Source organism: Cygnus olor, chromosome 6 (genome assembly GCF_009769625.2).
Source record: "Cygnus olor isolate bCygOlo1 chromosome 6, bCygOlo1.pri.v2, whole genome shotgun sequence".
Taxonomy (NCBI): Eukaryota; Metazoa; Chordata; class Aves; order Anseriformes; family Anatidae; genus Cygnus; species Cygnus olor.
The window spans coordinates 19,930,966-19,946,384 of NC_049174.1; the positions used below are offsets into that span (position 1 = coordinate 19,930,966).

Sequence of the window (15,419 nt, forward strand, 5' to 3'; positions counted from 1 at the left end):
GAAACAAAGTCACACCAGGCCATCTGTATTGAAACCCATATATTTATGGTAACCACAAATAAGCATGATTGAATTCTGACAGTTAAGCAATGGAATAACCAAGTCAGTGTCCTTTTTTCTTTGAAGTAACTATAGCTAAAAATTTAAGACAGTGCTTATTACTCTGATATATACAAAAATTTAAATGCACATACTCCAAAAAGAAATAATCTTACTTGTCCCCTTTTATCCATCTTTCTCCGCTAGACACTCTCATTCTTTGAGCTCTTTGCATTTCTTGCCTCCAATGTGGAGGAGTTTCACTGCGTCGAAATCTATCTCTTGACCTGGATCTGGAAGGCGTCCGGTAACGCTTAACAGGAAAAGAAGAAAAAAAATGGGTATAAGTTAGCTATCAACAGCATGTGAAATTCAAAGCAGTATTTTATCCCCAGTGGGTGATTCTCCACAACACCTAACATTACACTTAGACGTATATATCAGGTTCACGCTTCCAAGTTACTAATTTACCAAAAAACATATTTGATATTCAGCTATAGCAGGAATACAAAGTGTCTGATCTAGTAACTATTTTAAAGTAACTTCTCAGCAATTTTTGGGTACAACATCCTGAAGTAGAAGTCTTCTGTCTGTTTTTAATTAGTACAAGTTACTTTTTTGACAATGAAAATTCTTCTTAGCTTTGACAAGCAACACCAAAACAACACTTTACACTTTTTTTCCTTAAGCTCACCTTTGCAAATAAGGGCAGTTTTCCCCCACATTCCTGCTAGTGACATGGTACAGGTTCTGGTGTTCACTAGAACACTTTTTGAGCTAGATGATTCACTGATTCACAAACTACCACAGTAATACAATGAAAGCATTTGTTATTTTGCGTCCTACTTCTTTCCAATAAACTCAGTATGCAAACAGTAAACTAATTTTCCTTGTCTTACTTCTAGCTTTAGCCCCCAGATCAATTATGGTGCACCATAAATTACACGTGCACCCTCCCACCCCCCAAATTGACCATCCTAATGAAAAGGCTCAGTAAGAACATGCTGCCACGCTCTTTCTTTTGGGGAAGGGATTGCAAACATTTACCCGTGGTCCTCTTCCTTTTATTTTCCTTCCAGATCTGGTCACCAACAATCTTCTCTGGTATGTTGACTGGGAATTCGATAGATTACTAAAAATAAAGTGATATTGTTTGTAACACTGAATGAAAGAAGATAAAAACAACTTCATATCTTCTTCAGAAATTAAATACAATCAAAAGAAAACAGACATTTAATGTTATTCTTTATTATTGGCCCAGTAACAACCACACCACATGCCTTTTGCTTTTGTGTGTGGCATTAATAGAACAAAAAAAATCTGTTGATATCAGAAAAGGTCCATCTTTTCCTTCAAATTTGTTGTTAACTATTTTACATTTTGGAGCCTGACAACCACGCATGCCAGAACAAAATAATTACACACTATAAACTTAAACTGATACTTCACTTTTTCAGGAGTGGCTAGCTTCTTTAACCTTTTTTTTATGTACAGAAGATCTGTACATGTATGGGAGAAAAGCTGCAATGCATTGATTGCCTGTGCGAGGTTTCATTCACAGATGTGAAAAGTGAATATCCTCACACAGCTGTGAGAGGCACTGTTGTGTTCTGGCAGTGACAATACAAAGCCACCCTTCATTATCAGTTCATTTCATGAGAACAGCTGAGGTTCACTTTCAAGGTCCATTTAAACCTGGTACTGTAAGAGAAGAAACCCAGGCAGTAAAGTTTAATAATCATTTAACTGCATTTCAACCTCTCTAGTACAGACAGAAACAACAACGGACAAGCACAAAATCCTACATGGAATAATTGCAACACTTGTGCCCTCTCAAGTTTAGGTTTTATAAAATGGGCTTAAGCGATATTCACAGAACCTATAAAATTTCATAAGGGCACATTTAGTAATTGTTACACAGCACTAGCTTTCCATGTGAAACTTCCACTTTGGGTTAGTAACTAAGGGACAAAATATTGATAATCAATACGTGGCTCCCAAAAGCAGCTATCCCTCTCAATTTCCAATGAAAACTGTACCTAAAAATTAGTTATTGTATTTCCTTCTTACCTTTCTTTTTCCTTTTAAGGTTTCTTCAATAAAGTCTTTATAATAAAGGGAGTAGGCAATCTTGTCTTAACTATCTTTAGGTTAAATCTCTTAAACAAGCGCAAAACAAAACCCCAACTGGTACTGATCAAGTAGTTCCCTTCCCTGTCCCCCCCTAACATTCCTTATGAGTGCTTCAGACTTGATGACCAGAAAATATTTCACGACTTCATGTATTTTGTTTTGAAAAAAACACAAAACAGGTTATAAATTCATATTGGACAGTTGTATGTAATGAATCCTACATGAAACTATGCTCCATTTCACTTGCTTTTTCTTTAATCATTCATTCTACATTTTTCACTCACTAGAATTATTTCCAAACATTAAGCTTTTGTGCAAAAAAAAAAATTTTTATATATATAATATATATATATATAAATATATATATATTTATATATAGAATATATATATTCATCCACCTGTGCTCAGAAACATCCAACTATTTAATAGGGAAAGGACTCAGTAGTCTTAAAACAGCAATATGACCAGATGACTGTCAGCGTCTTGTCAAGCAGGTATATTACCTTTCTCTTTCCTTCTCTCTGCTTTTCCTCTCTTTTTCTTTCTCATCTGCTTTAGGAGGACTTTTCCTCATCAGGAACCGGTTTTCAGGTACAGGAGGAATTTCTTCAGGACGGACAGTAGATAACGGCTGTGCTTCAGGGTTTTCATCTTCGCTTTCACTGGATGAGCTTTTTTTTTTTGTATAAAAATAAATATTTACACTTGAGATGAGTTATCTGGATGAAAAAAAACCCTTTCAATCTATTTAAATAATTCAGAAATTCTCTTAATTCTGTATACAATGATAAAATGAAAAACTTGCGGAACCAACATCCATTTCAGAAACATCTCCCCCCCATATCTTTACTCCAAAACATGCAACTACAGTAGATTTTTAATCAATATTTTTCTTTACTTATTTCAATGATGCAACACTGAACACACATTTATTCAAGAGTTAGATACAGCTTTCTTGATGTATATATCAAAGTCATATTCAGATTTTACACTTGCACATGACTAAGAACTACTATAGCTCCAAGTAATTGGTAGAAACAATAGAATTGTGTGAAAGTGGCTTACTCCCACAGAAATAATGCCTGACAGCACTAAATGAGTATTTCTTGTATTTTACTGCCAGCTTGGAAAAACGTGACTTGCACTGACACAGCTTTATCTCATGTTGAAAGACAAACTATTAGATTAGAAATACCACTTTCAGAAGCAAGAGACTTCTGAGTTTTATCATCTTCCAGTGAAACGGCAAGACTTTCATTATATTACACAGAACTAGTGGTATTAAGTACGTTCACCTGTAGTATTTTCTTTAGTTTTGCTTTTATTCTTGTATACTATATTCTCCTAAGTCCCGCTGAATATAATGTACATTGAGTTGTACAGAAGTGAATTTAGGTAAACAAGCTATCACCACTTATTTCAAACGAAGCGTTCCTGCAACTTTTCAAATCCAGTATGTGAAAGTCTTGGTCCATTCTTTTATTCCTTTACAAGCTGCAGCACTTTTGCACATGGACACTGTCCTTTACTATTGATAGTAAAGGAAAAAAAATCAGGAAAAAAAAAACCTAAGCTTGTCTACTTCACTAGATACAGAACACAATTTTGTGTAGCTACAGGAGAAAATTATACCACACAGCATACACAAAGATCTCAGTACTGACCTTTTCTTGCTTTTCTTTCTCTTTTTCTTTTCCTTCTTGTGTTTCTTAGAATTTTTCTTGTGTTTCTTTTTTCGTTTTTTAGATTTCTCTTCTGAAGCACTCTCAGAATCTGATGATGAATCTGAAGATGATTCTGAATCACTCGAACTTTCCGAGTCACTGGATGAGGAAGACGACTTGTGTCTTTTCTTTTCTTCTTTCTTGGCTTTAAGTCAGAAAAACAAAGACATACATTTATATATCAAACAGTTATAAATAAATCTTGGAAAAATCAACTTATCTAGTAACTCCCCACGCTGCTTGTAATTGTGTCTGAGAGTACTTCATCACAACACTTGCAAACAAAGTTTTTGGAAAAAGACTTTCTCCCAAGTAAAACACAGCACGTGTCTAGAAATATGTAAAAAGTTCCAAACATTTTATGCCTACAAAGAAGATCTAAAGTACTAAATTTGTTCTGTCAAGAATTTGTATAGCTGTGTATGTTTTCAGATATTTTATATAACGTCTCCTATGTATGAAAAATTATTTAGAATTTTTTATATGTTTATAAAATATTTTCTTTGACTTCAGGTGCAATCTGACTTGATATAAAAGCTACTCAAACCACAAATGAGGGAAGTTTTGAAGCAGAAAATAGATAATAGTTTAGCATACATTAAACTGATTACCCATTAAAGTCAGCCCAACAGAGGGAAGACTCGGATAACCAACCTTACTACTAACTGAAATGATGCTCAGAGAACAACCCTAATCCCCCAGCTCAACATATTTTTCCACAGAAAGATACAAGTTGCTTACTAAGCTATCTGGTTTGAAAAGGATCCCAGCTAAAGAGCAGGCTATTCCTTAATTACGTAAGTCACCAGGTTTGTCAACTGGAGCTCCAAATCAGCAATTTATTAGCAATCTTACAGCAGTCCAGCAGGAAGTAATACAAGAACACACACACACCTTTTTACGCCCTCTAACTGATCTGAGACTTAACAATTAAAAGTGATGCAAGTATTATGATGTCAGTCCTACTAATTTGAAAAAATATATAACCATAAAAAAGTACTTTAAGAACTTCACTAAATGAAGTCTGGGCTTTTGAGTCAACACACTTCAGGTAAATTAATTAAGTGGCATGAACATTCTCCAATGTGTTAGGAAATTCCCATCAACCTCTTAATCCACAAAATCAGAAGTTCTAGCCAGAATTCCAGGAGGGTGTGCTGGCTGTTTATGGACTACCATAGCTGAGTTTGTCTAATTAGCATCAAGTCTTATTTTACATATCCATCGCAAACTGCGCAGACATCTTATCAAACTACACTAACAGTACAGCTGCGGACAGAAGAAATTGAACTTTCAACATTAAACAGAAGAAAACTATACCAAAATAAATATTGATGTCTGAACAGCCTGTTTCCTTGCCAAACAAAACAATGCGTATTTTAGAACAACTTTTAAGGCCTTAGAATAGGCTGCAGGTCAGAGACAGAAAGGAATTTTAACATTGCATGCAAATCTTAACTGAAAGCATTAGCCTATTTTACTAAGGTTATAGTAACTCACCGTAACCAAAGAATTCAAAGTTTACAGAATTTTTTTTAAATCTGATCTACACCAACGTAGAAGCAGTTAAAGGCAACCCCCCATCCCCAAATCACTTTCCGCACAAAGCAGGGAAGTAAAAAGGCAAACAACCAGGCACCAAAGACAGCATTATGACTATGCAGCCTGTCTGCATCTGAAAACTATTCAGATTCCACATAACAGAAAACACAGAGGTGTCTCCCTCAACAGAGCAAGATTTTTTTTCCTGTTACAGATAGAGAAATTAAACTGTTTAGTCTAGCCAAGCATTTCTTTTGTTGGTTTCCACTTGTGCCCAACAAGATGACGTAAGTAGTATTAGCTATTACAGCAGTCATTTTTTACACAAATAATGAAGACAAGTAATTAAAGAAACTATTTTTTAAAAAAAAGAGTTGTAATGCATTTCTGCCATTAGATTTTTTTTTTTTTTTTAAATTTTCAGCAAAATAACAGGTAGTATTAGATCACCTATATAAGTCAACACCTCTACTGTTGCAACCCAATACCCTATTCTGTCAGGTATCTCATTCAGAATGCTGGTCAAGTTTCTATATATCAGTGATATATACTGAGGCAAAATATTTCCTCTTCACAGTGGTGCAGAGAACTTGCTTCCAAAAGACCTGGCTGAGATGAAAGATCTGAGTAACAGCAAATTAGCCAAGGGTTAATTCACAGTGGACCAGACACACAGTGCAGAAAAATCTCTGCAGGAACAACTAAGTATGGCATCTTGGCCTCCCTTTTTTTGGTCATACCTTTTTTTTTTTTTTTAAATTTTTTTTTTTTTTACAGATTCTCTTTTTCTCATTGCACTAAATTGCATTAACTTTTCAGGTAAGCATGGCAGGCATGTCATAGCTGTATGATTTCTGGAGCAACTTTATTCATGGTGTTTTTATTCACAATACTCATTTGAGGCAGACTAACAAAAGCCTGAGAGCCAACGGAAATACAACCCCTGTACTTCATAAGTTAAAATACTCTTCTGGTCACCTCTGCGTGCTGTATAAACTAGTATGCTGTCTAACCATTTAGAACAGCCTATTAACTGAAATTAGCTGAAGTTACCATCAGATGTAAAAACCATCTAAAAAGAGCTTCTGGCAAAGTTTCATCCAACAGATGGGTCCCTTACTACACTGTTAACTTCCCATGTTGGTCCAGACAAAGATACCTGGTCTATTTTCTCAAACTTCTCCTCAACATCCTTATTAAAGCACTACATTTAATAAAAAGTCTGCCATTAACATTTTATATCAGCCTTAGATTGTCTAAACATATATACTTGGTCAGAGTGTAACAAGTAAATCTCTATGAAGAAAACTGAACTGTTTCCAAACGTATTTCAATCAAAGGAGCCTGCTGTCATACAGGTGACAAACAAAAATAAGCTCCCAAACACAAGAAGTACTAAATAAATTAACTAGTTTCTATGTCCCAAAACACTTATGTGCTTATCATCTATCTACTCTACTCTTCTGGTTTTGGCCCATTAAAATAAAAATTTAAAATCGCTATACTGCACTGTATCGCTTCCTGTACGTCTTCAGGCAAAAATAAGACGGCTCCAAGTTCAATTTCCAAAAAGTCTGAATAAGAAGTGGAAAAATGCAGTTATTTCATGTATTTTTGCCTTCCAGCATCCATTTCATGTGTGCCAAAGGCCACCTGTCACATTTTTATTTGCATCATTGCAACAAGTTTAGGTATGTTATATTACTACCTTAAACTGAGTAAATAGTAACTACAAGTGGAAGTGAGTTAGTGTGCAATTATGAGAACAAACAATGTCATTCTCCACTGATAGAAATATAGAAAGCAGCTTCAGTATCAGATTTATATATTTGGGAAATCATGTTGGGGTGGAGGGCAACAACAGAAAAAAACCTGTTCACTTAGCAAAGACAGAATATTGGGCAAAAGCCTTTGGATATACTTTCTAGTGACAACTCACTAGCTCTGTCCAGCAGCAAATACTATTTTGAATACTGAACCAGCGTGGTTCTGGCCAATTAAAGATCAAAATAAACAAAACAACTCCCGTAGCATGAAGGTCAGTGAGAAGGAAATAGACTTCTATTTACAGTCCAACTGTTCCAGCTCATTAACTTCAGGATTAGATTTCAGCTTATGGTCACATCTGAAATAGATGCCTTGCTTCCTACTCCATTCACTGTGACATACAGTATTTGCCAGATTTTGTGAATTACATGATTGTACTGCACAGCACAGCTGAGCAAGCACTCTCCACATCTCGGCTTGCTATGAAACATAGCAACTCTTGTTAGTGCCATGGTATCAGACTCGTGGACTTGAAATGAAGAAATGACCTGGCCAGAAACAGTCAGGTTCAGGCACGTAAGTCAGAACAGAGGATCTCATCTTGCAAGTCACAGCAATGACATCAATACAGCTACCTTATATGAAATCCAATAACTTGTGCTGGACTACAGCATACTCTCCAAAAAGAGGACATCTCTACTTCGAGACATTAAGACAGGTATTTCCCTTGATTATTTTTTCCAGTGTTTAATCACCTCGCTGTTCAGAATATCAGGTCTTTTTTATTTATTTATTTATTATTTTTGCACATCTTGCTTCAGTTATTTGCCAGAGGTTCCTTTTTGTTTGGTTGGTTTTGAATCAGAATGTTATTTTAAAATCAGCATCTTACATTCTTGAAAAGAGTCTAAGATATGCCTTTGGTTAATTAAAGGTATTGACCAAAAAACCAAAACCAGGTTTGTTTGATACCAATTGATGAAGTTTTCTATCAAACTCCCACTTATCTTAAAGAAAATCAAGAGTGTTACTTGTTCCATAAGTTTTCTTGAGAATGATAGTAGCTTAGCTAGTTCATAATGTCCTTTCTAAATGCTGGCATAATATTAGTGGGTTTCTGTAGTTGTGGTGGATTTTTCTTTTAGAACAGCTTCCAGAAATTTCCCACACGCTTTAAGATTTTCTAAAAACACCACCACTTGGTCAGGGATTCTTGCTTTAAAATTTATCTTCTCTCATTCATTTTTATTAACTCACTTTTCCATTTTAAAGGAAAAAAAGGAGAAAAAACAAGGAAAAGAAACATCCCACTTTTCTATGTTATCATCCTCTCTAACCCCAAGGCAAAGCTTCTGTTCTAGGCCTCTGCAATATTGTACCTAAACTTTGATCTTTGAATCATTCAATTTACATATGATCCAGTAAGTTAACTTAGTCAGGTGATCATCTTTTCATCCCTATACAAATCAAGTTCTTCTCTACAAACATAGATTTGCTTCCTCCATAAAGCACTTTATCTGGATACTAATGCCAATACTCTAAAATCCAATCCCCATTCAAGTTTAACCCAACAGGGAAACGTTCAAACTACACACTTAACTTCTACTGTGATTCCTTCTGGTAGTGCCATCTTGGCTTCCCAGTCAAGCCCAAGAATTATTAGCTCCATTTAAATCCATAATGACTTGCCCAATTCCTTTGTGCTGCCTACCAGACAAGCCTATACAATAAAGATTTTAGTTTAAGCCTCCCTTGCTATCATTATATACTCTCCCACAAAAATTCACCAACATTCTACTGCCGTTCCTGGCAACCTCCTTATCCCTTTGTCTTAAACAACAAATTCCCAGAAGCAGTCTACTCTGTTAACTGCCTCACATTTCACATTATCAGTTCCCTTTTGCCTTCTACTGTTTTAAAGTGCTACAAATAGTTTCACTGTTAGATGGCTCTCTGTTGATGATTTTCCATGATGCTGCTCAGCTCCCAGAAATTGCTCCTCCCATCTGGATTCCCTGGCCTCTTCCTTATACTGGCAGGTCAAAGGGCCTCTCCTTCTCCACTTCTCAGCTTTGGACAGCAGCTTGTCCAATTTCCTTCTGCTGATGTGATGACAAAGTCTTCCTTGCATCTCCACTACCTCAGGCCAACACAGCTCAGTGGTTCCATGTTACACATGTACCAAACAATCCCAGCCATGCCATCACCTCTCATTGTAGCAGTGAATTTCCCTCTGCAGATCCTACAGAAAACGCTTCTCTTTCAAAAGCAGGATTCTCTGCTCACCAGGATCTCCATCACGGTCTACAAGGCAGCACCCTCATCAGGTTGGCTCTGCATTAGTGCCCACTATGGCCAATATTCCTCCCTGCACTCAGTTCTGCTCTCTGCCTGCCCGCCCCTGGTGGGTAACGCTTGTTGTTTTCCAAACACTCCTAGTATTTAGTACTGTGCCTTACGGTCAGTTGAGTGGCCTTCCCCAACGCCCTGGCAGCAACCTCTTTCCCTGGCACACCAGACCAGCTACAGTAAGCACCATTTCCAAGATCCTAGCAGTACTGAGGCAAAGAGGTAGAACTACACAGACAAACAAGTAAGACCAGACAGTCAGATATCCCCAGAGGTCTCTTCTCTTTGAGGAAAAGTTAAAGAAAAAATATATTTTGTATTTACTTTTTCCTCACTCCTTTGATGAATACATTAAGCCCCGACCTAACAGCTTTAAGTCCTCCAACTATGCAATTCAAACTAAAGCTTTCATCTAGTCATTCTATTTCAAGTCTTCTCGAGTGGCTTAAAATGGAGCATGGCAAACGAAGGAAAACACACAGGGTAGATATCTCCCCCACTAGCTTCACCCGTACTATACACATATTATATATTCTGATGTACCAACGCCTTCATTTTCTAACACTAACAGCGCTAGTGTATTTTGTCCAGAGAGAAAATTATGTCCTAACATGCAGGATGACTTGTGAGTTAATCTAAGAAGTTGTACAGCTTTTGAGAAGTCATGAGCCATAAAATAACTTTACTTGGAACTTTGAGGGACTGAAAAGATTACTTCAGACTTCAAGGTCATTCTCCTAGGCACCATAACAGGTAAACAGATAACTGCAACAAGAAAAAAAAAAAACAACCAAAAAGCTCAAGTTTGAATTCCTACATTTTCCTTAGGCCAAAGAAACAGTTATCATTGACTTGAGCCTCAAATTCCTTGGTTCAACCCTTCACAGTACTTATCACCAGAAGGCACTAAGAATGAAAAAGCATAACAATCTCTATCAGAGTTTCTACCAAACATGCATCATGGGTCTCCTCCACTGAGATTTTCTGTAGGACAGCAGCACCTTTGATTGACCCTTACTCTGCTAAGAGAAGCAGGATCCAATCTCCAAGACCACATACAGCTCTGGAATGGCAGAGCAAGGGCACCCTTCCCAGAAGCCAAGGCAAATTCTGTCACATTCCTGTTTATGAATGTACTTTATAGCAACTTAAAGGATTTCTCCTAAAGGGAAATTTCAGACTACTCTAAATGCTTGTCCTTAAGATTTACCTGAAACTTTAAATAAGTTCAAAAAAGCAGCAGTTATTGAATAAAGTCAGACTGCCATCAATGTACTTAACATAGCACTTTCTTTAGAACAAGTGCTTGCCAGCTTGAGCAAATTAGCAAAATTACCTCATGGTTCACATATATGTAGATGTACAGTTAAACTTTACCTTTGGATTTTGGAATTAGCTCTCCACAACTCAGTATGCGCACTTCAGCATATGGTTTACTAGATGCATCTGTTTTCTGGTTTTCTATTTCTCTCACAACTTCCTGACCTGAGATGACTTGTCCAAAAACAACATGATGTCTGAAGAATTTAAGCAAAAATAAGAATTCTTAATACTTATTTTTAAAGTAGTTCCCAAACAATAAACATTAGAAAATATGAGATACTTACCCATCTAAGTGAGGTGTAGGTTTAGTTGTTCTGTTGTTTCCAGATGATTTAATTTCAAGAGAAAAACAGAAGTCAATTTTAGTGGAAGGCAGTCAACATTTGAAGCATGCATACATATTAAGATAAAAGTTATTTTAAGTGAATTAATAACACTGACTACAATCAATATATAATTATTGTAAGTTTGTGTACAGTTATATTTCCTGTTTTACATGAGTTACCTATTCAATCTTTTACCACATTTTACTGACCAAGAAAAAGAACAGAAATTTTTAGACAGCATCCTCTCAGAGAATGTAAGAATTTTATGTATTCAAGTTATAGGAACCAGGAACAGATTAAAAAAATTAAGGAAACTGGTCAAAGAAGGAGAACTGCAAATAACCTTATTAGAAAATAAAGAGCAATCAAAGGAAGAAAAAAATATCTGAATATACAGAATATTTGACATCAGAACTTTCTCTTTATACCTGTAGACAATTAGGCAGTTTGCAGTAGCCTTCCCCTACAATAGGATGTGTACAGATGTCAACCATGGCAGAAATCAAAAGCTGAGATAAATACAGTAATGATTTTCCAGAAATCCCAAAATAAAGGTCTAATGGTGACAAGTACAACTTACCATGTTAATTAAGACCCATGATTTCAAGAATGTTTTCTACAAATAAATTAAAGAAAGGTCTACTGCAGTTACCTTCTAACAGTTAAAGCTTTAGACATAGCTATAAATGAAACTGCATTAGGAAGTTATCTTTGACAGAAAATTTCTGTACTGCTTTGAGCCAGAGAACCTCTAGAGCTGTTTTGCTTCCTTCCAGACAACACATATTAGAAGAAAGTGATAAAGCTCTACAGGGAGCAAACAGGTTTACATTACTGCCTGAGATAGAATACAGATACTGAAAACTACCAAAAACTCTTTTGCACAGACAATAAGCACTAAATACAAAAGTGATAACAACAGTTTCCCTAAACAGCTCATTAGGAAAACAGCTATTTCCATGAACTCTGTGAAAAAACATTGAGTTTGCACAGGAGCTAGTCTACAATATTTAAAAGGATTATCTTTATAGCTTACAAACAGCAAACCACATGCACATTTCAGAACAATACAATACTTACATAAAGAACTGTGAACCATTTGTATCTTTCCCTCGGTTGGCCATGGAAAGGAGAAATTCTTTGTTGTGTTTTACAGCAAAGCTTTCATCTAAAAAAAGTGTTTTCAATTACTTTAAATACACCACATATGCTTAGATAAATGCTCTAAGTAAACTCACCCATATTAAGTAAATCTACTACACACTTCTGTAAAAAGTTGCATTAGAATTAGATTAAAAATAGGTATTTTTTCAAATACATTATGCCTTTCATTCTAAATAATGCAATTTAAGAATAAATTAATGGCTTATAGCCTGAGGGGAAAAAAAAAAGGGATCTTATTCAAGAGATTTTTTTCCTACCAGGATTAACAGGGACCTCATTATTTTCAGCTGTTGCTCTTTTTTCATTCTGCATATGCCAATTACTACCACTTTAAAGCAAAAAAAAAGTTTTCAGCTGTGCACTAACTATTAATAAACCCTGTCACCTCCAGGATTTTTGTTTTGTTCCTTTTTGATATACATGGATACCCATTTTGATGACAATTCCAAAACACTTCTCTGTCTGTCACCTACACAAATGAACTTACCAAAATTGCCACTAAGAAAATAAATTTAACTTGAGTGAATCTCACTTCTGGTAAGTAAATAATTTTGACAGTTCAGGTTAAATCTCAATGGAACTGTGCAAAGTAATCACCATCTTCATTTAAGACACCTATAAGAGACCATCCTATCTTCCTCCTTCCACAAAACAGCATCAAGGCTGTAGGGGGAGCCAAACTGTTCAGAGGAAGTTTGATTAATATTCTTTAGATATAAATAGCAGGAGCAAGCATTAACAAATTTAAAAAGTACACAATCTGTAAAGCTATGGTTTCACATTACACTGTGTATGGCAGTGCTAAGGACAGCCCAGCTTACTCTCTGTGGTTACCTGTCCAGTTTCTGTGCTGCACAGGACTGAGAATGCTACCTAATCCTACAGTAAGTTAGTTGGTTAAGGGTGCCACACAAGGAAAAATTCCTGTGGATCGTTTCATGCTGTCGCTGAGCTGAAAAAACACCTTGCAACTGCCAGAAGGTAGGCAGAGGTTTTGCTGCTCCTCCCACCTCACCCAACCATACATTCCCTCAGCTACTCATTTTTGCCGGTAATGACGCTTGCCGAACTACTGACTTGGATACATTTACTAATAAACTTTTTGCCTTAACAGTCTTTAGGCATTTTAGCAAACTGAATCAGCTTACAGTGTGATCTGAGTAACAGCCAGTGCAAGGTATGACCTCCCCTTTGGCAGTTGCAAATTGACCCTAGTAAAATGGTGAAAAATTCCTTCGATAGTTTGCTGCAAGCTCAGACAAGAACCAATGTTAAAAATGTCAGGGAAGGGGAAGAAGTATAACCACCCTTGCCAAGGGCAGCTAGCCATCACATGGGTTTAGGTGTAATGTGAAACTGCTCCAAGAAACACAGAGATGCCCCAGTACATTCTGGGCAAACGTAGGCTGAGAAGCACACTGGAGAGAGAAGTACTTCTTATGCAACACTGACCGAAGTAGAACCAGCACAGTGAGAAAGCTGATGGCCTCTTTATACTTAACTACTCTTGGGTTCAGGAAAGCAGAGCTTTATACCTCCTTATAAATAAATATTTGCAAGAAAACCCTACTCCATTATGACTTTCTCCTTTTGACTAGAAAAGGTATTCCCCAACTTTTAGCTTGCTGCTGAAGCCAAAAGGTAGGTTCAGAATTAGAATGCCATGCTTAGAAACAGTTATAAAACTGTAAAGCTGACAAATATGAAAGTGTTTGGTTTTAATCTTAAAAGTAAATATTACCTAAACTGTAAAGTCAAAGGCCTTTAGGACCAGACAACACCTTAAAAAAAGAACAAAACAATGGAGTCCAGGTTTACCAACTAAAAACTACAGGATGTACAGGTAATTGTTTACAGTAATACCAAAATAGAGCAGCCTGATAAAACTCTTACCTTCGAAAAAGCCACCATAAATGGATTCTCCTCCTCTGCCATTTCCTTGAAAGAAGAAACGAGTTAGAACTTAAAGTAGTGATTACGAAGTCTTATTATGTGAGCAATGCTTTGTAACACAAAATACTGATTTAACTGCATCCAAGTCACTAACATTATTCTTCAAGATATGCAAAAAAGATCAAGACATCTTCACAGTCCCATTAAGCAGAAGCAAACTTGGCAAACAAGGAAGTTTTCCCATATGTTCTGCTACACGGTCCCTTTTTTCTTTATTTCCCAGCAGCAGATATATTTTACCCTCACATTTACAGCTTTCCATAAGTACTTAGTACTCTAGTAGTGAGGTTACAGAGCAGAAAGCGTGTATAAATTTATGTAAGTTTATTACACAAGTTTCCATGTGAAGTTTTTTACCCTTTTTCAGCATAAGCAAAGTTAAATCACATAATTAGAGTGAATGATCTTACACAGGACTCCTGCAACATTCCATTGCATAAGCATTGCATTTTTCTTCAAAGATTCACATCATACCTTCACTGAAGTCACCTCCTTGGATCATAAAATCTTTCACTACCCTGTGAAACAGACAACTTTTGTAATGCAATGGCTTTTGGGTGGATTTTCCTGTACCCTTTTCACCTAAAGGAGAGGAAGAAAAAACAAAGTGACTCTTTTTACTGTGGAGATTCTACAGGTTTAAAGCATTACATAAGCATTTAATCAAAATCATCTACCAAACTCTGAAAAATTAACTTGTGAGGCAAGCACATACTTGTAATGCCCGTAAGAAGCTCACATTTAAGAAAGCACAGAAACTACCTTCTATCTCTACTGTCATAAAAAAGAACTCCTTACTGACACCAGTATAGAACAACATAATCACCTTTTTTTTTTTTTTTGTCAGCACAGCTACAATTAATTCACAGAGAGGTAAATTAAGAGCTCAGACAGATAATGGAGAATGCCACTTACCTGGAGAGTCTTAAACATCTAAGGGGGGCAATATATTACTATTACTGCTGAGAGGACATTAGACCTATTCACATAACTCAAATTGCTTTTATTGAGTCATTCATTCTAGGCCTCTTCTATGTGGACTGACTGAAATGAAACAGTCAGTTTAGACTTAACTTAACCACGTTTGCCCAAAAGCAGG

The 15,419-nt window shown here is 36.2% G+C and overlaps 1 protein-coding gene across 2 annotated transcripts in view; it reads right to left on the bottom strand.

Annotated features, from left to right (window-relative positions):
• The window catches only part of PPIG (peptidylprolyl isomerase G), a 34,325-nt gene that overhangs the window by 7,926 nt on the left and 10,980 nt on the right, over positions 1-15,419 (bottom strand). For both annotated transcript variants that reach the window (XM_040561885.1, XM_040561886.1), the window contains exons 4-12: positions 14,795-14,902; positions 14,261-14,305; positions 12,284-12,371; positions 11,162-11,191; positions 10,932-11,071; positions 3,837-4,041; positions 2,676-2,843; positions 1,087-1,171; positions 216-352 (exon numbers count right to left, since the gene is read on the bottom strand). In XM_040561885.1, coding sequence (XP_040417819.1) covers positions 216-352; positions 1,087-1,171; positions 2,676-2,843; positions 3,837-4,041; positions 10,932-11,071; positions 11,162-11,191; positions 12,284-12,371; positions 14,261-14,305; positions 14,795-14,902 — 1,006 coding nt within the window. The remainder of the gene's footprint in view (positions 1-215; positions 353-1,086; positions 1,172-2,675; positions 2,844-3,836; positions 4,042-10,931; positions 11,072-11,161; positions 11,192-12,283; positions 12,372-14,260; positions 14,306-14,794; positions 14,903-15,419) is intronic.